Raw genomic sequence first — 24,808 nt, forward strand, 5'->3', positions numbered from 1 at the left:
CATATTAGGAGACGTTCAGATGCTGTGTGAAGAGACTTTTAGACAGGTTCTCCTGTTCTTCATTGTGTGCGATCATGGAATAAAAACTGGAGTGAACTGGTTGTTGTTCTCCAGAGGACTTCCGTGTCATTCTTCTGATTTTATTTCTATTTGTGTACACACATGAACATGCACTCAAAGGAGTTGATGTGTTTTATCATTGCAAGTATTAATGTATCATAATATAGAATAAATTTCTGTTGTTGCATTTTAAGTCAAAAGGAAAAATAAAATGTCAAGGAAGTATTTTTTCTCCATCAGTATTCTTTAGCAGTTTTGACTCATAAAAAAGCAGCTAGAAAATAGAACCTATAGTAGTAAGCATATAAATACAAAAGACTATTTGAAAGTTTAATATGCAATCTAACACAAGTAACATTATATGTTAGTTATTATGCATATGTCGCCACTGAAGTTTCCCTTTCTAGCCTGTAAGAAGTTGGTATGGTATGCTATCAGTCTGTGTCTTTCACCTTTATTTTCTACCCCACTGTAAGCATTTATAAATTCTTGAAATTTGCATTGACATTTCTCAGTGAATACTTTTCAGACCTGAGAATTTATAAGTGGATATGTGTGTAAATCGAAGATGTCCAAAATGTTCTTTACTGCAGCCCAATCTCCATGCTCCCAGATGTCAAATGACAGCTTTGCTTCCTCTCTCCGGCGATTTCACACTTGGAAACGGCTCCCAGCTGACAGGGAAAAGTGAAACAGAAAAAAATCATGTTGAAAACTGTCTGCAAAATTCAGTTTTAGAGCATGACGTTTATTTACTACCGACCTTTGCTCTTCTAGTCTGACCCAGTCAAATAGTCTGTGAATATATCTTTGCAGGATGGCGTCCCCCACCCTTCTCCATAAACATGTGTTACACACAGTTTGTTACTTTTTAAGCACTGTGCTCTGTGTGATAGTTATGCGTTTGATAGTTAGATCTAGGACCAAGACCATGAATGGTTTAAAATATCAGGAGGCCATCATAGTTTTAAAATTTAGAATATCGAGATGGAATTGAGAATTACCAAACCTCAATATTTGTCCTATATCAGCCATAAACACATTGTATGACCTTGTGCAAGTTATTTAAGACTTTCTAGGCCTTAATTGACCAGCAGTGAAATAGATTTGTTGAGTATAAAAAAGATCACAGACGTCAAATCCTCTAATACCCTTCTTATACAAAATTTAGTCAAAATTTAAGTCTATCTTATCAAGGCAAGAATTTTTTCCTCCAAGGATAAATACTGATTTCTTATCGAGGGTTAAAAGAATTATTTCATGTATAGGACTTTCTAAGTACATATTTTAGAGTTTTTACATAAAGCATATCATGTAGAAAATGAGGGATTTACAGAAAATAATTAAAGGAAAACAGCCAAGACAGCTTTCGAGTAGGGCGAAGTTTGAATGCCAAGATTCTGACCAAAAAAAATTGTTTGAAGAAGAAAGAATCATTTAGATCTGAAAATTTGGGGGTCCTGGGTAAGTAACTTCATCAGCATGAGGAATCTAATTTTAGGAATGCAACGTTGATAGAGAAAGCAAACAAATATAGATACAGATTTTGAAATAATAATGACATAACCAGGAAACGTGGCTATGTCCCTGGTGTAGTCTTTTTTTGTCCCCCCTCTAAAGGAGTAAAGAAGAAGACAAGAGGCAGCTTTAGAAATAATTTTAAAAGAGTAAAATATTTGTGGTTAACATTTAAACATTATGCTTCAAACAGTAACTCTTTTGTTTCATTTACCCTTAAGCAAAACTTCAACAGTAGCACTCTGGTACATAGTAAATGTTTTAATGTTTTTCTTGAGTGATTAGCAAGTACTTTTAATCTTTTGCCTTTGGTTGCTATTGTCATAAAAACTGAATCTGTATCTTTTTCGAGAGAACCGGTAACTTTTCAAGTTTGTGATGGAGTAGTGAAAATTTTACACTGAGGGGAATTGCCTGATGGCAATCCCTGAATATTGAGAAGCTTGTGCCCTGAGTATAGAGCCTATTAGGATAAGCAAAAAGAGCATCAAGTCAAATCAGGTCTTACCTTGTTCAGACAAGGCCCTTCTGATGGAAAGAAGATTAAAGGGTTGCCTTATATAGGTTTGAAGGTCTGGAACCTTGGGATCCATCCTTAGTTAGGAGCCCTCACAAACCCCCTGATGATGGGCAAGTCACCTTCAGCTCTGCATTAAGGTCACTCCATATTGAAACAGACCCAGTCTGAAATCATACTTCTCATCAGGCCAGAATGTGACTTGTCTCTAGGGGTAGGAATGAGACAGAGTAATAGTGGAGTGTTCAGTCTCTTTTATTTGGCTCCTTAGTGAATATGAATAACATACTAGCCCCTCTCAAGAGAAGAAGTGCTTTAGCTGGTGGATCTAGTGAAAGAATTGATACGGTAGTATACATCATCCGTGTACATTTCGTGATGCTCCCTGATATTGGAGAATTGGGCGGTTTACCTCAAGCTTTCAATTATTAAAAGGAAGTTAATTTTAACCTCTTATTTACTCCAGACCTTTTTCTTTATGATCTTGGACATTTTTTTTGTTTGTTTTTTAGAAGAGGAACACAAGACTAAATACTTGTAGTCTGAAGTAGTAGTGGCAGTGTAATGCTTCTTATTTTCAGGTCTAAATTGATTTTTGGCAACTATACAGTTAATTGCCCTCACCACCAACCATATTTTTATAAAGAAGAAAGTGGACTTTTACCTCTGCTATTTAACAAAGAAGATGCAATGCTGAGTTAAATATTAGGTACTAGAACTATGGCTAACTACTTTGACCAAATGATCAGTTTCTGTACCATGTAAAATCTTATCATTTTGAATTTCCATGAAGTAGCCAGGACTTACTCTTTCTAAGCAATTATTTGCAAATACTTCCTTCAAATAAATGTTTTAAAAATGCTACTAAGGTTTTAAAAAATTAAAGATAGTAAAGCAAATCAAATTCCTGAAGTTCCTTTAATAACAGTACATGTAGCTGTAACTGCCTAACATGGCAACAGAGCAGTGGAGAAAGAAAGGGAAAGAAGGAGAGAAGAGAGAGAGAGGAAAGGGTGGGGGAGGGGGAGAGAGCACACTGCCTCTGTCATTTTCACAATTTTCAGTTAGCCTTTTTCTTATCATTCAACTTTAACGACTTTGGTTGGGTAACACTGTGACACCTGATGGCCATTCAGAATGGAGTTGTTGTGATGTGATCAACGGGAAATGGAGCATGCTGTTATTTTTTTGAACTAGAAATACAGGGTGAGAGAGTAAGCAAGATTGTATAGAGCTCAGAATTGTAATTATAATCAGTCAACCAGAAGTCATCTGGTAGTTACCTGTTTCTTATTTTATCTCACAAGAAAACAGTATAGTGATGATACTTATAAACTCCCTCGAACAAGTAATTCTTGGCTTTGGAATGCTGAATCAAGTTAAATCAAAGAGTTTTGACTCAAGTTGTGTAGTTGATTGCAGAAAAGCTCAACATGGTTGCCAGGTCAGCACGACAACAAGAAATTTAGAGCTGGGTAGTGGGAGAGAAGCACAATTCGATATTTTGTCAAGCCTAGCCTGAGTTAGCTGAGTGTAGTGTTGTACTTACGTCCAAATCCCCACGTATAATACAGCAGGCCCAGGGTTTCAGGAAATTAAATGACCTGAAAACCAACTGAATTAATGCGGTGGAGTCAGGAGGAGAGGCTAGAGCCTGGGATGAGCCAAGAAAGCAAGTATGTGAAAGGTGGAGCAGACCATGCCTCTCCCATCACCTGTGGCGCCTCTCCCATCACCTGTGGCACTGGATAAGAGCAGAACCCCAGCGGCTGCAGACACTTCAGTTTGGAAAGTGCTAGCCTCTGACATTGGCCTTCTCTGGATAACACTGACAAATTGGAGAAAGTGATACAGGCAACTTTTAAGCAGTTCACATACCCCTGCCCCCCCCCCCCCCCGAAGTATGGCATTTGAATAATCAATTGAGTGCGATGGTGGAGGACTTCATGGAATGTAGAAATGCTAACTGGGCTGCCAGCATTTTCTGAACTAGTATAAAATAAGGAAAAAAGAGCAAAATGCCCACTTGAAAGGATGGGCTGGGAAATGCAAATTCCGGGCCCTAGATAGCTCTCACCCTGAGAACTAAGATCTGCACAGAGACGTTGTGAGACCTTCGGCAAGTAAATTTCTTCTGTCTTAAATCACCTCATTTCAAATACACGGTCTCTCTCTAAACAGTTATGCACTTTCAGACTTTTAAACTTTAAACTTCTAAACTTTAATGATTTAGGTTGTAGGGATTAGAGGAATAATCCAAACTTGGAATTAAAATGCAATTTTATTCTCATAGTTGAAAATGGCTTTTGGTTTTGGTTTTGCTTTCAGTTGAAACATTTTGTCTTGGTGGAAACTGAAAAATATGTCTATATATCTAAAATGATACCTTGAGGGGAAACTAGGCAGTATAGTTGTCCTATAGCACACTTAAATGCGTATGACTTTGATAACATTGAAACAAAATTTCTAACTGACGATGATGTCACCAGACCAGCAACCAGGTAGTATGGCCAGTTACCATATTTGTAGCAAGTTTCATGTAATTGTGTTCCTGGATTCCTTACATTGGAAAGGGGCAGGGGAAACCTTGAGTTACCTCCCAATCCTGTCTTCTTCCTGCTCCCAGGGCTTTTTTCCCCAGAACAAACTGTAGTGGTCATCGCGCTCTGCAGAGGGGAGCACTTGGACGTACCCTTCCAGCATCCCACTTTAATCATCTCCTGTCTGGACGACTGCAGTCATCAGCTGACCGACCTCCATTCTCACCCTGCTTTTCTCCATAACGCTTGAAACTTTCTAGCTGCCCCATGTAAAAATGCAAAAGGACTTAATGTAGATCTCTGTGTGCAGTGGGACTTCAAAGAATGTGATAAGGCCTTTGGAGGAGCTTTGAATGAATGCCTCGAAAGAACAGTGCTCCCAGACACAAGAGCGATATATTTATTCAACAAGCATTTATTAACTGCCTCCTGTGTCCCAGGCACTCTATCTAGGAGCTAGAAATAAAGGACATAATTGGTATAATACTGACAGTTACTTCTGAAGATTTGTATAAAAAAGAGATCACCCAAACAGAAGATATATACCATTGGTTAATTAGGACATTAATAGACCTTTAAAGTTAGTGAATAGTTGTATTTATAGATTGGTAATTTACCAAGCTAGCAAAAGATATGCTATATACTCTCAGTTTAGTTCTAGATATTGTTGGATACAAAAAAAATTTCTTCTGTGTTTCTTTTTCTTTGCTCTTTAGTCATCAGCTGTGGTGGAAAACTAATGCTTAGTCCCTGCATAGAAAATCTTTATACACAGCAAGAGCTGGTGAGAGAAATTGACTAGAATTTTGTAATTCTCGTCCCTTTCAATTAGCAACAGATGCTGCCGGCAAAGACTGTAGGCACACAGTGCTAGTGTTTCCATGTTCTAGCTGACGTGGAATGCTCATTGCAGAAGAAAGATGTTCTTTTCCTTGGTCCAAGTATGTCATTAATAATAGATCACTTTTTTTTTTTAACCTTTCTCTACTCCTACATAAGGCCATTAATGAAGTCTGGCTCTCTGGGAAGAAAGTTAACAAATTTTTGATCATTTATAACAGCATTTAAATCTTATTGAACACTTACAGACTTTCGGGAAAATGTGGACCCTCCAGCTCTTTTCCTGACACTATAAAAGTGTACATGGTACTTAATTTTAATGTTTATAAGAATATGGCTTAATTTTCGTACTGTCTTACTCATCAAAGATCTCTCTTTTATTCCAAAAGCTTATGTATTTTTGTTAGTTATGTTTCTTTTCCAAAAGAAAGAGTTGGAATTCTTACGGTCAGGTGTTTACAGTTAATTTTAAAAAATTATTTTGGAAAAATGCCTGTGGCATATTTACTCTCCTTCCCCAAAATGTACTTATTACTGAGTATCATTTTAAGTATATTATATAGGTCTGTGCCTTTAAAATTGTCTGTCATTCCGATATTTGGTTAAAGTGCTATGTCATTTGTATGACAGATTCTTCCAGAATCTGAATGGTGGTTTAATTTGATTATTACATAAGCACTTACTTGAAACAATTGCTGCTTTTTCCTTGAGTTTTATATGACCTCTTTAAAAAAAATTTTTTTTATTAGTTTCAGGTTTAATATATGACCTCTCACAGTTCCACAGTTTTTTTTTAATGCTTGTCCTAAATTAAAATAGAATTTCTCTCTATGTGAAATTCTTGTCTAAGAAAATTCTGCTTACTCCGTTTCCTACCATATCTTGAAAGGAAGATAGCAACAACAGAACATACTGCCAAGATGGAGGTTATGGAATTGTCTCTGGAGATTGTTGGAATGGGTATGGGAACCTAGGGTTAGTTGTAATAGACGTAAGTGGAAGGATGAGATGATCTGTGTGTCTCCCTTACTGGAAAAACCAGGGAACAGAATCAAGTGATGTCACCAGTTTGAAGGTGAATCACAACGAATCCATCAAGGAGTAAAGGCTGAGGGGAAAAATAAGGGGGGAAGTAAATGTGGAATGTCCAAGGAGTAAAGACTGAGGGGAAAAATAAGGGGGGAAGTAAATGTGGAATGTCCGATTCCCTTATCAGGCATCGTAAAAGTGACATCTCTTAAAGAAGAGTCAATTCTGAATTTGGGATGTCGAGAGCACCACATTTGCTTGAGATGCAAGATGAGACATCTCTATAAAGCTGTGTAGAAAGGTTGATCTTCACTTAAAGCTTGAGTTGGAAACACGTGTTCTAACCTTTTCCATTTTCTGTACAATTTCCAGCATAGTTTTATCATTATCTTTGGTTATTTTTGAGTCATGTCTCTGACAAATCCATGTGGTTTAACTTGTACAGTCCTAAAAGGCAGGCCTGTAGCTAGGTACCCGTCATGATTTCAGTAACGCTTGGATCACGTGGTCTTTCCAGTGTCTTTCAAACTTTCTCAGGTCTCAGTGGATACTTTCCTGCCTTCCCTTCACTTCTCATATAGATGTAAACGTTTTATGGTTTCCTGAGTCCACGCTTTCTGCGTTTGTGCTCCTTTATTTTTTAGGAGCGAGGCTTATTATAGTTTTGGGGTCAGGTTAACATTGTTACATAAGAGGACTATAAGAGGGAGACTTAGTAAACCTACTGATTAACATAAGGACATAAAACTCTCTTATTCTGAGTTTTAGCAAGCCCTTTGACAATATGGATTACCAAGGCTGCAGTATTTTTCTGAAAAATATTCTGGCTTCTTGTAGAATGTTCTAGGTGTTAAACCTGAGAAAAACCATGGTAGGCAAAGCACATTTATTTTGTGATATCTTCATTGTTTTACGGAAACTTGTTTATTCACTTGTGGAATACGATCGTTTGAATCATTAGTATGTATCAATAAGATTCTATATTGTTAGACTATGAAGATTGATAGTACTAAAGTGAGAGTTCTAAAATTATATTCAACTGTTCTCACATATTTGATATCGTTAAAAAATTTTGGTTGGTTTGAAATCTAATCTGGCACTGATTCTGTGTCTCTATTACAAGATGACAACGGTTAGATTTAGTGACACTGATTCATTTCGCTTGCCACCCAGGTCTTTTAGGAAAAGGGAAGAATGGCTGTTTCTAGAAAGGAGAAACAGGAAGATTGAGGAATGCTAGCTCATTTTAGTATAATCCCACTCTTTGGGCATTTTAAATTAATGGAGGGAGAAGAAGTTATGAGAAAGGCTCATGAGTGCTTTTGAAAACACTTTCAGGATCATAAAATTACAGGTAAAAAGAATGTTGGAGGTCTGGCTGTCCTCATTCTCAGGGACATTCCCAGCCAGGCTCACACAGTAGCTTAACTAGATCCCTGTCAAAACATTTCTTTGACTCAGAGACAAAAATCCAGGATTTTTAAATATTACCAGCTCTTTCTGAGTTCATCTGAGAATTAGTTTTGTTATTTCCCCCCGATCGCTTTGCTTAATGCCTAGAGTACTGCTGCATTTGTGGAGAATAGGGACACTATTTTACCGTCCTAGAAACTGCAAATATAAAATATAGTAGTGGGGGAGGGACATGCACAGAAACTTAACACATTGGGTTTTATAGGAAAAATATTTTTAAAAATGGAGAAAAGAGTGGTAGAATTTATCATTTAAAATGTGTTTCTGCTTTTTTCCCCCAGAGATTTAAAAAATTTGAGGGAGTTTAAAGGGATTTCTCAGCTTCACCATGTTATACTTTCAAGCTAGCTTTACAAATTTATTTGGTATTTCTTTATATTCTCTATTTTTGAAGTTAGACACATATACCTGACTATTCACCTGGTGTTTGTAGTAGCTACTATGAAGCTTTATTGTAAATCAGTACTCTTGGTTTATACTTAATTTTTGTCTATAGATTTTGCAAATAAAGTAGTTTTAGAGCAGTTTTGATAGCCTCACAACTTTAGGCTTCTTTTTGGCAATGCAATTTCAGGGTATATCTTTACAAATTTAATCTAAGAATTAGAATTGGGGCGTATTTGTAAGTGTTATATTAATATATTAATATTATATTACAATATATTAATATAATTCAGATTGGGGCTCACCAGACATTGTGACAGTCCACATTTGAAGCAGTATATTGGTCGTTATCTACCTGTTAAGGACTCTGGAAGAAAATTACGAGGGATTTCAAAGCATAAAACCAATGAACCTATGTAGTTCTTAGATTCCTTAGCTGAGCAAATTCACAGAAACCAATGAAGGAATACAACTTGTCTGTTTCATGAAGTGCCTCTCAAATTTTTCTACCCAAGTACAGTAGTACCTCGGTTTTCAAACATCTCTGTTGATGAACATTTCGGTTTACAGATGCCATAAACCCAGAAGTAAATGCTTCGGTTTTTGAACACGCCTTGGAAGTCGAACATGTCATGTGGCTTCTGCTGAGTGCAGGATTCCGAGGCCTCGCTGTCGGCTGTTTTCGAACGTTTCAGAAGTCGAATGGTCTTCTGGAATGGATTACGTTCGAAAACCGAGGTACCACTGTACTTCTGACTGTGAAGGTGATATGCAATGGGTACCTCCGGGAACTAGTGAAATATGATCCTGAAGTTCCTTTGAAGTCTTTTTATTTACAAATCCATGTAAATTTTACGTTCTGTTCCATAACAGATTTGTGTTTCTTTTAGTAGTAAAACAATAGTCCACTCCCTCCCACACATATAAAAATCTTTATGCACAGGAAGATGTACTGTGCATCTGGTGGTTTCGAGGACCCCCATACCCCCCAAACACACAGAGTGCCACATTTCACCCCCAGTGCACATCCCCAGCAGTGATACGGGAAACAGGCGCATGTCGCTTCCGATGGTCTAGGCTATACTGGCAATGACATTTTGGACCTTTTACTGAATTTAAAAGGCGCCTTCATAAATTCTGTTAGTCTACATTCTGTAGACTTATCTCAGTGATCCTCTGCTCAATTCTAACAGGAAACCTTTCTGAGCAGAGACTTGGGGTATGTCTTTAGTATAGAACTCCTCAGGGTATGTTCTTAGACCCTATAAAACCATCTCTTTTCTTTTCACAACTTTTCTTAAGCTGACTGGGTCATGTGTTCCTCATTTCCCAGGATACACAAATACAATATTTTCTCCTCCAGAGTCACTTTACCCAAATAAATTCTCCATAAGGTTGCTTGGAAATTTTAAATAAGTCATGTAAAATGTTAGACACAGTTCCTTACATACAGCAAGCAGTCAGTAAATGTTAGCTGCTTTTTAATTGTTGCAATTATCGCTATTACAGTGTGTGTCTGTATGAGCAAAGCAACAAATCATACACAGAAAGTGATGAGACATGTTGGTAGCATATTCAAAACGGATGGTTGATCAATAATTTTGGGTCTTGTGAACCGATATCCCCTTTATTATAAACATAAAACTAAGAAATATATACTACTTGCTGTATAATTAATGAAAATAGAATAACTTAAATTCTTGAGCAAAACCACATTAGAAGACAAAACCATTAACTGTGCGAGTGGGAAAACAGATTTTGGCCTCACATGTAGCCCTGTGGCCAGTGTGTGGAGCTCCCGGGAGGAATAGTGCCTGGTCTGTGCTGCTCATGTGTGTTGGTTGAAGGAGCTCATAGGTTGAGACCTCGTGGATGCCTGAGTATATACATGCCTGATTAAGCAAGACATTAGAATGTCATTTCATGGTCAATGAGAAGCCATTGCAGAAATTTGAACAGGAAAATGATGTATTGCCTGCTTTAGGCTGGAAGGAAATGTGCAAAAATTTCTACTTGACGACAGGACCATGGTAAATTGCTTTCACTTTCTGAAGTTTCTAAGAACGTACACCCTTTCTCAAGTTTTCAGAGCACGCTTCTGAAGGTATCAGTGGCTCTCTAAGGGGAGGTTGGGAGTGGGGTGAGTACAGTGTATTTGCATCAGGGAAGGGTAGCATAAGCACTTTGAATGAGAGCCCCCAAGGAATTGTCCTTCAAGAGAATCACTATTTTAGGAAATCCTTGAGGGTCAAAGAATTTAGAGCTAAATTTAATCTACAGGCCCTCAGATCTAACCCTCATATTACAGATGAGATCAAGTGTGTTCCTCAAGACTCTTAGCCCTAGACTCCTGATTCCTAGTCCATTGCTCTCCCTAACGTATAATAGCATTAAAGTTGTGTGGGAACACGAGATGTTCATGGAGGTTAATAAGTGTAAGAATGAAAATAAAAATCTCACCACCGCAGAGGCAAATTACTAAAACATTACACCGGTCTTTTTTTTTCTTCTTCAAAACACATCCTTTTAAAATTAGAGTTCTATTGTTTTATAGTTTTTTTTTGTTTTAATATCATACATCCAGACATTGACTTACATACTTAAACCTTGCATGAATATCATTTTAAATGCTTGTGTAGTATTATTCCATCATATGAATGTGCCACAATATATGATTAAATCTCTGGCTAGGTAGTTCTTGGTCTGTCAAACAAGCTGCTGTTTTATAAATGGAAACAACTCTAGGAGGATGAGGAAACTTTTTGTCATTCACGCAAAAGTTAGAGTTAATTAAATATCTGTGTGTTCTTTTTGCCACCTAGTTGAGAGCGGCTAGTTAGAGAATGGAGGTTGTGATTTGGCATGAAGTTCAGTAGAGAGAAGAAAGCCAGGGGAGGGGCTAGTGAAGGGCCATAGTTCTACGTGCATCTTATGAAACCCGGAAGAAGAGGTTAGGTGCAGGGATGTGGGAGAAGGTTGCTGAAATGGAGTAATTCAGTATTTTGCATAGGAATGGCTCTTTTTTACTTTCTGTGGTCCACATGACCTTTGGTTCCAGACTTAAGCTATTTTATGAGTTCTGTGGTTCTTCTGCACATATGTTTACTAAGTATTGGTTAAAAGGCAAGGCACCAGAACACCACATCCCGTTACTTCTTTCCAAATTCCAACCTAACTAGTTAAAAACGTTGGAACATTACTGTTTGAGTTGTGGGCTACCTGCCACAACTAATGAGTATATTTGGTCAGTCAAATGGAAGTGAAAGGGCAGGTATTGATAAGACTTAGTGACTACCGAATGTGGTTAGGAAGGGGCAAGAATACATCAAACATGACTTAAGGGCTAAAAGCCTCAGAAATGGTGAAATGGGGAGTTTTTGCTGATTTGTGGAGAAACCTGAAACAGGACACCTGAAAACTCGTATTACATTTCAGAGCTTGTGCTGGTGAGAGAGAGGGATAACAGATACAATTGTAATTTGTTGATATTCCAAAAGCCCTTATCTTAGCCAGTAGTTTCAGTTGTGGCTTAAAACAGCATATCTATCTGTACTTCTGAATAATAAAACGGGTACATTTGCATTTTACATGCTCCTCTTTTAGTTGAAAACAATGATTTTATAGGAGAGGGATGATACTGTGACTAGGATTTAGTTCTGCGACTGATTTACTATGTGACATTGGACAAGGCATTTCACCTCTGGTTTCTAATCTGTAAAAGGATAATTAATACGGGTTTAAATGATTTTTGCAGTTCCTTCTGAACCTAGAGTCTTTATTTCTAAAACAAAACATGACCTCTGCAGTAGAGTTGGCTATACCTTCTCAAATTTGAAAAATTAAGCAAAATGCTGAACTCGTAGATTCATGTAACTTTTAAGTATAGCATCTTGAAGGTGTCCCTCTATCAACTAAAGAACACATGTCTCAGTTTAATATATGACTGCGTCAAAAAAAAAAAATGCAACCACAGTAGGTGACCAAAGGGATAAGTAACTTTCAGGAATTTTGAAAGCCCAGTAGTATTTAGTATATGCTCTCTCAGCATTAAAAAGGTCACCTTGCTAATACATGTTAATTTTGAAAGTTTAATTGACCTTTGGAATTTTAATATCAACCTTTTTTGCTGTGTTTAGAGGTTGGAGCAATCACTGAAGAAACTGAAGCCTGTGATTGGTGGAGTTTGGGTGCTGTCCTCTTTGAACTTCTCACTGGCAAGGTAAACCGTGACCTGGACATTGAATAAGTGTACCCAGGTGCTACCTTGATTTCAAGTTGAGAACATTTAGCCTTTGCCTTTAGTTTTTAGATCAGGGACTAGATAAAAAAAACCTTTGGTATACAAAAAAAAAAGGGTAAGTTTATCAAGATTCCAGATTTAAAAAAAAAATAGAATTGTATTACACTGAGTAAATTGGTAGTTTAAATTCTGTTACATCACAGTGTTAGCACACAGTCAGATATAAGACTAAACATTTTTTCTCTTCATTTTCTATGATTCCTTTTTAACAGAGTTAAATCTGTAAGTTTTATGTCAAGATATGTTAGAATTCTCTGGAAGTTTTAAACATCTTGTCCGAAATCAGAAGGGAATTCTCATTTTAGAAAATTTATGTGGATATTAAAGGTAACATCTTTTTTCTCAATACCGTAAATTTTTCCAGTCTGTTCTAGAGAAAGGACAGAATTTATGCTCTTTGATCAATAACTTTTAGGTAAGATGTTTGAGGTTAATAGACTTTAATAGAGTATTATGCAGACTGTCTCCTGGGAAGAAAATCCTGGGATTTTCCTGGGATTTTTCATTTCCTCCTGGGAGGAAATGAACAGTCATGTTTTTGTAAGTAGTCACCCACCTTAAACATATAGATGATACCGAACTCCCAAGATTGTTGTGGAATTAGAAATCACCTCTACATGCAATTAAACCATAAAGTGCTATGCATACATAAAGTATTATTATTAAGAAATCTAAGCTTTGAAGGTTTTTAATACATTAAAAAATTTTGGGGCTATCAAGTCCCTTTTTTGTTTTTATGTCTATTTTTAGCTTTCCTATTAGGAACCATTCTCTTTATAATGTAACTAAGAGAAAACGCCTAGTAGCATAAGTTCGGATGTGCTTTCGCGGATTGCCTTCATTCCAGTTAGAAGTTGCGCAGGCTCAGAGCCCCTGCTTAGGTGGCACTGTGTGGATTACTGCACCTCTGATTAGGAAGGTCCTTGAGCTCTCTGTACTGGCTGTCTATAAATCCTGTGATAGAACTGAATATGATGTTACTGGGGGTAAGAAGTATACCTGATTGATTGTTTCAGACTCTGGTTGAATGCCATCCAGCAGGAATAAATACTCACACTACTTTGAACATGCCAGAATGTGTCTCTGAAGAGGCCCGCTCACTCATTCAACAGGTAATTTAATTGACCTATTGGCCAAGTCTATCAACCATGCAAATTAACCGAGCCCACAGCTCCAACACCTTAAAGAAATTAGTTTTGGCAAGGAAGACTCACTACTAATTACAAATTCAGACCTAATACTGTATATCTTTTTGGCTTCTGCTATATTATGTAAGTATTGTTGAGGTCAGAGAGAATAGTTAAAGCTTCTTGGTACTAAAATTTCTTTTGTTTTTTGAAAATCCAGGCTAATATTTAGTCAATTCCATATATTTGTGTAGGCATGTGAGATTTAAGTATTGCTTTTAGCTCGTTTGGTGCTGCTCTGTTTTCGTTACATTTTGTAACCACGTATGTATGGATATTTTCAGTTTTTTAAAAAAAATCTATCAATTTAGGAATGGGCCACTCAAGTTGCTTAGGAGAGAAGTGTGTTAGAAAATCATGCCCACTTAGATAGATCACTCCTAGGTTCATCCATTGATGGAACTTGGGCATTGGTGTCAATGAACTTCTGGTGGCTTTGAAGAAAGAGACTATTGATTGATTATTAAAGTTCAGTATCACAAAGATAGGCTTGGAACTCTGGTGAGCTTCTTACATTGATTCCCCACATTTAGAATGCCTCTCTAGTTTTGAATAGTGGGTTTGTGAGTATACACTGAGGGTTGTTACCATTGTGGTATGATGGGCTCACAGCAGATCAGTAACGGACAGGCCTGGGATCCTTACACTTTTGTGAAAAATATAAAGAGAAAGGTTATTTGAAAAAGATCAAGAACTAAAATTTTTGTTTAATGAAACATGAATTATTTTTTTAATCATGGAAAACAAATTTAAAAGGGGGGGAATATATTAAGAAGGAATTACCTAGTATTCTCTTCAAGAGTGATTTTGATTCCATTCAACAATTATATGGAAGGCATAGTGTTGTAAGCTGTAAGGGTAAGACTTACAAATAACTATATCACAGATGGATGTGATAAATAAAGGCTGTCATAGAGGTTTAAAAAATACTTTGGCAAGTGAAGATAAGGAGGGGTGATTGTTGATGCAGTGGTGGTAGTATGAGGAAAGTTTTTGTGTAGTGCGTGTTATTTTGGTGTTGTCTTAGACAGATTTTTGGCATGACAGGATTGGACGTGGGGGGAATGAACAACTTCAACAAAAGAATGAGTCCGAAAGACTCAATTTGGGAAATCAAAGTTTGGTTTATCTAGAGTGGAGGGATGAATATAGTGATGAGTGATAGTAGTAGATAAGCGTGGAAAGATAAGTTGGGATTCTCTCATGGGCTTCTATGATCATGAACAGCAGGGTAGAGTGATAATATTTAATTGAATAAGAAGGGAGACTTGGAATTTTTGTGCAGAAGAGTGAAAGGATCAGAATAGTGCTTCATGAAGATTAATTTTTCCAGAGTATGTAAAATATAAAGAAATATAGGTTGGAAATACTGAGATGAGAATACTCTGAGCACTTTGCAGAAGGACTAAGAGATAATACAAAGACATATAAAACATTTTATTCTGATGGGATAAAGGACAGCCTACTCATTTGATTTCATCTTGTGTTACAAAAAGGTAAATTCAAAGTAATTTGTTTGGTAAATAATTTAAGGAAGGCTAGCAATTTAAGGAAGGCCATGTTTTGTTTCTCTTCCTTAAAGAAATTGTCATCATCATATAATATTGGGAATAGAATTCCCTGCATTGATTTATAAAAGTCTACCATTGCTCTCTTTATCAGAAATTATGTTGTGAAGGAGTCTAGACTTAAGCTATGTTAAATCCCAAATACAGATACGTGTAGCTTATATAGTAAATCAGCACTCTGTCATTTGCCTGCCTAAGGAAACTACCACTCATGTTGAGGAAACATCATCAGGAAAGGGAAAAGGGGTCTCTTGGCATGATTAGCAATTTGTCATTTTGACTTTTCCTCTTCCACTACCTCACAGGTTGTAGAGGTCATTTAAAAAAAATCACAAAATGATTTATATGGACATAATTATTCTGCTTTGGGGAGATTTCCCCCCTCTTTGCTCTGTCACCTCCTTGCTTGCTTCTTAGATTTCATAATCCCTTGTACCCATGGTTCAGTCATCTCAGGCAAATGAATGGTGCTAAAGTAAATGTAGTTACATTTTAAGTGCAATTTTTTAAAAAAGATACATTTTACAAATCCTCAGAGCATGAATGTTTGTACTTCACAGTTTGTACTTCATAGTTAATTATGACACAGTTGCTTTGTCAGTTGAAGGATATATGAGAAAAAAACCTTAAGAACAAATTTCTGTGTCTTTATTGCTCAGCTTCTTCAGAAGAAAGGAAGTTGGCAGTGACTATCTTGGATTTGTCACTGGTTGACACATTCTCTTAAGCAGTAGAATTTTTGCATGATTTCTCTTGAGGCCTGGTATGGTATTTAAAATGAGAGATTATGCAAGGTCGTCCTGAGTAAAACAGTTATACTTTTGCCTATAGATTTATCCTTGCAAATTTATAGAGGAGTCCCATGAACTAAGTAAAAAATAAAATATGAACATATATTGGAATTTCATAATGAGGTCATGTTTTAGAAAGAGCTATAGCATACATCTTTTTCAACTGGGGTGGAAAAGCCTGTTGTAACAAAGAAGAAAGAGTTTACATGTTTCCTGCAATATTAAACAAATATGCTATAGTTATAGTTAATTCTTAGCAATATTTGATGTTTTAGATTTATGTTAAAAGTCTGATGCCTGCCACATTTCAGTCAGTCTGAATTGTCTGATTTTGAAAATGGATTTGATAATTTAGGATAGTCTTAAGATTTTTTTTTTTTAATAGTAGCTTTTCTCCTAGTACATTTTAGCAACTTCTAATAGAAAATTCTTTGAGCAATTAGCTTTAATAAACAGTCACCATTTTGAATGCTAGATACAATAATTTCAAGTGAAAAGACTGTGAATGCAAGTCTTTTGAAGTCTCAGCTTCACTCCTCTTGTGGACGTGACCTCATCAAAGTGAAGCAATGGATTCTTGGCATTTGCAGATCACACACTCAGGAAGTAGCGTAACATGGTCGTTTCAGAGCATGGATTCTGGTGCCTTAGTGCCTGAATTCAAATTCTGTCTTCCTACTTCCCACTTGTATGATCTTAAACAAGTTATTGAATTTTGCCGAGTCTCTGTTCTCTCATCTATAAAATAGAAATAATAATTGTAGCTGTTCATAGAGTTGTTGTGAGTTAAATGAATTAACCTATGTTAAGCACTTAGAATAATGCACAGTGTCACATAAATGTTTCGTATTATTATTATTGACAGGACAATGTTGAAAGTCCCTGACATATAGTAACTTGTAGTTTGATGAAGCATATAGTTGAATTGTAGGGCTGCTAATGTAAGAGAGGGGCAACTGCTGATGATACAGATGAGAACGCCTCAACAAGTAATAGACGGGCACATAATAGGAAAGCAATTGGTATTTTTCATACAAGCAATTGAATGAATGAATCATGAATGAAAGGAAAAGTAGAAATAAAGGAAAAAAGAGCAGAAATAGAAGTTGTGGTTTAATTTGAATAGTGGAATTTCCTATATGTATAGAACCATTAATGTAAAGAAATCATTTAAATATTTCAGTTGCTGTTGGCTAAATTCTGTAGAAAAAAATATTTGCTATGGGAATATTTTCAGATTTGAATGGTATAGTCATAAGAGGAAGTTGGCAAATTCTCTCCTCAAAAAAGGAAATTATAAAGTTAGAATTGGCAGAAACAACCATCTCAGTGTTCTGGAAATTGATCAGAGGGGTACAACAATCTGAGAAGTGTTTATGCTTGATAAACAGTGGAACTTCAGGAATGAACATTGTGACTCTGCGGTATTCTTGCCTGGGGCTGATCCCATTCTCTCTTCCCTGCTTGGTGAGGTATGAGGGTTCTGCCATATTGCGGCAGGCCTTGAGGACCAACCTCGAGGCTGTGTGCAGGTACGTAGGAGCAGGGAGAGGTCCCAGTGGAAAGTGAAAACCAGGGCATAGTTGAGAGTGGCCTAAATTTTGATTGTGTTCTCCAACCCATTAGCAAAGGATGGAAGCTTTAGTGGCTGAGGGATTTGGGTTTTTTTCCCCCTCAATTCCCCCTCTCCCTCACCTTCTTCCCCTTGGGCAACCATCAGCTTATTCTCTATATCTGTGGGTCTGTTTCTATTTTGTTTATTCCTTTCTTTTGATTTTTTTAGGTTCCACATATAAGTGAAATCATAATGGTATTTATCTTTCTTTGTCTAACTTATTTCGCTTAGTATAACACCCTCTAGGTCCATCCATGTTGTTGTAAATGGCAAGATTTCATTCCTTTTTATTGCTGAGTAATATTCCAGTGTGTATGTGTATATGCCACATTTTTTAAAAATTTATTTTATTTTATTTTATTGGGGAAGGGGAACAGGACTTTATTGGGGAACAGTGTGTACTTCCAGGGCTTTTTTCCAAGTCAAGTTGTTATCCTTTCAGTCTTAGTTGTGGAGGGCGCAGCTCAGCTCCAGGTCCAATTGCGGTTTCTAGTTGCAGGGGGCACAGCCCACCATCCCTTGCAGGACTCGAGGAATTGAATTGGCAACTTTGTGATTGAGAGCCCACTGGCCCATGTGGGAATCGAACCGGCAACCTTCAGAGTTAGGAGCATGGAGCTCTAACTGCCTGAGCCACTGGGCCGGCCCTGTATGCCACAGTTTTAAAAAATCCATTCATCTATCAATGTACACCTTTCGTATCTTGGCTCTTGTAAGTAATGCAAGGAATATAGGGGTGCATATATCATTTGAAATTCGTGTTTTTATTTTTGTTTTCTGTGGATAAGTACCCAAAAGTGGAATTGCTGTCTTGTATGTCTCTATTTTTAATTTTTTTGAGGAATCTCTGTATTACTGTTTTCCATAGTGGTCACGTTAACTTACAATCCCACCAACAGTATATGGGGGTTCCTTTTTCTCCACATCCTTGCCAGCACTTGTTATTTGTTGATTTATTGATGATAGCTACTCTGACAGGTATGAGGTGACATTTCATTATGGTTTTGATTTGCATTTCCCTGATGATTAGTGATGTTGAGCATCTTTTCATATATTTGTTGGCCATGTATATGTCCCCTTGGGAGAAATGTCTATTTAGTTGCTCTGCCCATTTTTAAATTGGATTGTTTGTTTTTTTGGTGTTAAGTTACATGAATTCCTTATGTATTTTGGATATGAACCCCTTATCTAATGTATCATTTGTGACTATCTTCTCCCATTCAGTAGGTTGTCTTTTAGTTTTGTTGATGGTTTCCTCCTGTGTGCAAAATTTTTTAGTTTGATGTAGTGTTCCATTTGTTTATGTTTTATTGCTCTTGTCCGAGGAAACACATCCCAAAAGGCATCGCTAATAGCACTGTCAAAGAGTTTACTGCCTATGTTTTCTTCTAGGAATTTTATGGTTTCAGGTCTTACATTTAAGTCTGTAATCCATTTTGAGTTTACCTTTGGTGTAAGAAAGTGTCCAGTTTCATTTTTTTGGTATGTATCTGTCCAGTTTTGCCAACACCACTTATTGAAGAGACTGTCTTTACCCCATTGTATATCTTTACCTCCTGTGTTGTATTTGAATGCAGCCTCTTTTCAGTCACTGGTTGACCAGTAGGCTTGGAAGCCAAGCTTAAAAACAAAAACAAGAAATAAAATGGGCAGATATTAATAGCTGCTTGTTACAATGGGATGGGGGGAAGCAAATTTACAGATTTAGCTTAAACAAGATACTAAGCAAAGGACAAACCGTCTAACAGCAATGATAAAGTCTTTGTGGAAAGAAAATCAGACTCCAGAGTTGCTAAAACATATTCTCTAAAATGTCCCTTTTTCTGCAAAATAGAAGATACACACAGAAACAAAAAAGTATGACCCATATACAGGGGAAAAAAGCAGTCTATAGAAATTGTCTCTAAGTGTCCCCACATTTTGAATTTAACAAAGACTTCAAAGTGATTATTATAAATATGTTCAGAGACCTAAAATAAACCATGTTTAAAGAATTAAAGGAAAGTATGACAACAATGAATCTACAAATAGAGAATCTCCATAAGGAGATAGAAATTATATTTTAAAAAAAGAACCAAATAGAAATTCTCAAGTTGAAAAATACAGTAATTGAAATGAACACTTCATTAGGGGAAACAAATTCATCAGAGTATCTCAACAGTGAATTTGAGATAGGTAAAGGAAGCATCAATGAACTTCAAGATAGAACAATAGAAATTATCCAGTCTGAAAAACAGGCTAAAAAAACTCAAAAGCAATGAACAGGACTAGATTTACCCATAAGACAATATCAAATATATCAGTGTACATACAGTGGGAGTCCCAGAAGGAGAGGAAACTAAAAACTTTTGAAGAAATAATGGCTGAAAATGTCCTAAATTTGATGAAAAAAACATTGATATGCATCTAAGAAACTCAGTGGACCCTAAGTGGGAATATACAGAGATCCATGCATAGCCATATTGTAGTCAACTCACTGAAAGACAAAGAAAAATTTTACAAGCAGCAAAGAAAAACAATTCATATACAAGGGAACATTAACATTAATGTCAGATTTTTCATCGAAAACAATGGAAGACAGTGTTAACTAGACTTATTGTGGTGATCATTTCACAGTATATACAAACATCAAATCATTATGTTGTACACTTGAAACTAATATAATGTAGTATATCAATTACACCTCAATAAAAACGAAAAAAAAATGGAAGACAGTGAAATGACATGTTCAAAGTGCTGAAAGGAAATAACTGTCAACCAGAATTTCTATATCCAGCAAATTCATTCTTCAAAAACAGAAATGAAATTCCTAACTAAAGACAGAAAATTGATTGCTAACAAACCTGCCTGTGAAGAAATAATACAGGAAGTTCTTCAGACTGAAAGGAAAGACAAACCATGCAAATAGTAAGAGAGCAGGAGTGGCTATATTAAATACCAGACAAATAGATATCAAAACAAGAGACTTACTAGAGACTAAGACAGATGTTTCATAATGATAAAATGGTCAATACATAGAAAGATATAACAAGGATAGATACATGCTCTAATAACAGCCTCATAACATATGAAGCAAAATCTGACTGAATTGAAGGGAAAAACAGGCAATCCAATAATAATACATGGAGGCTTCAGTACCCCATTTTTGATAATTGATATGTAATCAGCAAAAATATCAAGAAGACTCAAACAACATCAAACATCTCTAACAGACATATATAGAACACTCCACACAATGATTGCTGATTACATTCTTATGGTATGTACATGGAACATTCTCCAATATAGACCACGTGATATGTTATAAAACAAGTTTCAATATTTAAAAGGAATTGAAATCATAGAACATAATTTAATTAGAAGTCATCAATAGAAAGAGATCTGGTAAGTCCACAAATATTTGGAAATGAAACAACACACTTCTAAATAACCTATGCATCAAAGAAGAAATCCCAAGAGAAGCTAGAAAATGTTTTTAATGAAATGGAAACAAATATACATTATATCACAACTTATAAGATGCAGCTAAATCAGTTCTTAAGGAAAATTTATGGCTTTAAACACCTATATCAGAAAACAAGAAAGGTCGCAAATAAAAATCTCACTTTGCACCTTAAGAAACTAGAAAATGAAACTATAAAAAGCAAAGCAAAATAAATTTAAAGCAAGCAGAAGAAAGGAAGAGAAATCAATGAAATAGAAAAGAGAAAAATCAAGGTAACTAAAAGTTGGTTCTTTGAAAAGGTAAGCAAGATTGGGAAATCTTTGGCTGACTCCAAAATGTATATGAAAAGGCAAGGGACCTAGAATGTTCAAAACAATTTTGAAAGAGAACAAAATTGGAGAACTTACACTACCTGATTTCCACACTCAGCATAAAACCACAATAATTACATAATTACTGTGTTATTAGAGCAAAGATAGGCATATAGCTCAATGGATTGAAATTGATAGTCCAGAAATAAACCCATACACTTATGGTCAATTGATTTTTAATAAAGATGCCAAGATAATTGGGTGGTGAAAAAGTCTTTTCAAGAAATGGTGCTGGGAAAATCAATATTCACATGCTATCAAACCAAATGAACTAAGACCCTTACTTTGTACCACATGTAAAAATTAACTCAAAATAGCTCATAGACCTATGGGAGCTAAAACTATAAAAATTGTAGAAGGAAACATAGGAGAAAATCTTTATGACCTTGGGTTAGGCAAACAGTTATTAGATATGACACCAAAAAGAAAAAAATTGATAATGTGGGCTTCATTAAAATTAAAAATTTTTACACTTCAGGACATTAGTAAGAACATGAAAAGACAAGCCACAGATTGGGAGAAAATATTTGCAAATCATGTAACTGATAAAGGACTTGTATTCAGAATGTATAATGAACTCTTATAACTCAACAAACAGACAACTTATAAAAATGGCAGATTCACCGAGGAAGCTAATAAGGACATGAAAAGATCACTAATCATTAGGGAATACAAATTAAAGCCATAATATGATACCACCAATACCCACTAGAAAAGCTATAATAAAAAAGATACGCAGTATCAAGTGTTGGTAAGGATGTAGAGAAACTGGAACCCTCATGCACTGCTGGTGGGAATGTAAAATGGCACAGCTACTTTAGAAAAGTTTGGCAGTTTCTTTAAAAGCTAAACATAAGTTTATCACATGACTCAGTAGTTCCACTCCTAGGATTGTCCAGAAGAGAAATGAAAACATCTGTATGTCCACACAAAGATATATATGCAAATGTTAATAACAACTTTATTCATTCTAGCTTCAACCAGGAAAGTCCCTATGTCTATTGTCTGGTGAATAGATTCAGAAAATGTGTTATATCCAAACAGTGGAATGCTGTTCAGAAATAAACAGGAATGGATTGTTGATACCTGCAATAACATGCATGAATCTTAAAAACATTGTATGAAGTGAAAGAAAGCAGCTGCAAAATACAACATATTTTATGATTCCACTGACATAAGATATCCAGACAGGGCAAGTTTATAGAGACAGAAGGTAGATCAATGGTTGCCTAGGACTGGGATGGAAGTGAGGATTAACTGCAAACAGCGCAGCAAACTTTAGGGTGATTGAAGTATTCTAAAACTGGATAGTGGTAATGGTTGCACAACTCTTTAAATTTACTAAGAAGCATTGAATTGTACGTTTACAATAGGTGAATTTTATTTATTTTTTTATTTTTTATTTTTTTACAATAGGTGAATTTTATACTATATAAATTATCCCTCAAAAATTTGAGAATGTATGTATGTCTCAAGACACATTCTTCCAGCACACCCAGAGTCTGTTATAATCGTATATGACTCCTTCTGTTTTTCCACACTCAACAATTCTGTTGCATATAATATAATATTATTAACATATTTTATGTATGATTCTGAATAGTGAGGAAGTCAAAACACTTTTTAGTCAATGGATCTAATTATTCCACGTTGGGTCAGCTATTTCAAAGAAAACAATTTTGGAATAAAAACTGGCTAATTCAGACTCTGGTAAAGTTTAGTCCCAGTGCATATATAATTCACTAGGGGTTGAAAGACTGTGTCTCCCAAACTTGCCAGTCACCCCGCAGCTAGAGTGATGTTAGACATAGCTCCCTTTCGAGGAAACAGAGTGAGCTGGCTAGTAAGTCCATTTGTCACTGAGTTTAATTTAGACGTTGTTTCCTTTCATACATGTTTTATTTTCCTTTGATTTGCTTATTGGATTCCTGTTAGTCACTAAATCCTCTTTTTCAGCTCTTGCAGTTTAACCCTGTGGAGCGTCTTGGTGCTGGAGTTGCCGGTGTTGAAGATATCAAATCTCATCCATTTTTTACCCCTGTGGACTGGGCAGAGCTGACGAGATGAACATAATGCAGGGCCACCTGCACACATTCTGCTCTGCTCTGGGACAGGCGGCTCCAGCACACACGCGGCTCTGCCTCCCAGTCACTTGTGGAGCACCCGAGCCCTGGCATAACGGCGTTTAGAGGAAATGGGGGAAGAAAAGGCTGAACAAGACAATTCTTTTACAATTGGTGTCTGGACAAGATCCTGGCTACATTCGCAAGGGGCTGTTATGTACAAACCTTTCACCAAGACGTGATGTTTATTTTATCTGCATTTAATGTCACAGATGAGTTGTAAACTCAGCTGAAAGAAGAATGCCCTTCAAGAACTTCCTCTGATAGGAAACTCCAAGTGTAGAATTCAATGGTACTTGAAAGGAGGACCTTTACACGGCAGCTAACGATGCTTTCTGCTAACCAAGATTGGTATATATGATCAAATTAATATTTGCTGGATAATATACTACAAGTGCTTCATGAGTAATGTGATCTATGGATCTTAAAAAAGTGAGGACAAAAAGAAAACACACATCATGCCTGAGAGGAAACGTGTACCATGATGCCATATAATTAATCGATGTTGAATGTGGTCCCAAATCGTTTCCCACTCTCAGAAGTCCACATGAGAAGAAAACTCTTCATGACGCCTACTTTGTGTTTGGTTGGCTGATACTGCTTACAGAAGGGTTCATGTAAACACTCACTCTGTCACTCTCTTCAACCGTATTTTTCCACTTCCTAAACCTTTTGCCTATTCTCTCATATTCTGTTCCTCCTACCCCTGCTAAAACATGTGCAACAAAAAAGGGAAAGGAGTATTTATTTTCCCAAATTGTGTCAACTTGATAAGGATTAAGAAATCATGATGTAAAATAAACGTGGCAAAAATTTAAATCTCTCCTTTATTCGATTCTTTAAGTTGTTTTTGTTTCTTTGTTTTGTTTTTAGTAGAAAAGCCTCTCTTCCTTTCATTTTGGAATGTTAGCAATTTCTGTTGCTTCTTATGCTTGACTTCATTCTAGATTTTTATCTTGACATGCTAAGAACCAAAGGAGCTCATCTAAATGGAATTGAACGGCAATCCTATTTTATTACCTATAATGATGGGATTTCCAGATTTGA

General features: G+C 36.3%; 1 protein-coding gene across 8 annotated transcripts in view; it reads left to right on the top strand.

The window, feature by feature from the left end:
- RPS6KC1 (ribosomal protein S6 kinase C1) overlaps window positions 1-24,580 on the top strand; it is a 141,881-nt gene extending 117,301 nt beyond the window's left edge. For all 8 annotated transcript variants that reach the window (XM_081026976.1, XM_081026974.1, XM_081026978.1 and 5 more), the window contains 3 exons: window positions 12,498-12,580; window positions 13,678-13,773; window positions 23,595-24,580. In XM_081026976.1, the coding sequence (XP_080883102.1) occupies window positions 12,498-12,580; window positions 13,678-13,773; window positions 23,595-23,705 (290 nt within the window). In that variant the 3' untranslated portion in view covers window positions 23,706-24,580. The remainder of the gene's footprint in view (window positions 1-12,497; window positions 12,581-13,677; window positions 13,774-23,594) is intronic.
- Window positions 24,581-24,808: the final 228 nt, after the last annotated feature.

Source organism: Rhinolophus hipposideros (assembly GCF_964194185.1).
Source record: "Rhinolophus hipposideros genome assembly, chromosome: 19".
NCBI lineage: Eukaryota > Metazoa > Chordata > Mammalia > Chiroptera > Rhinolophidae > Rhinolophus > Rhinolophus hipposideros.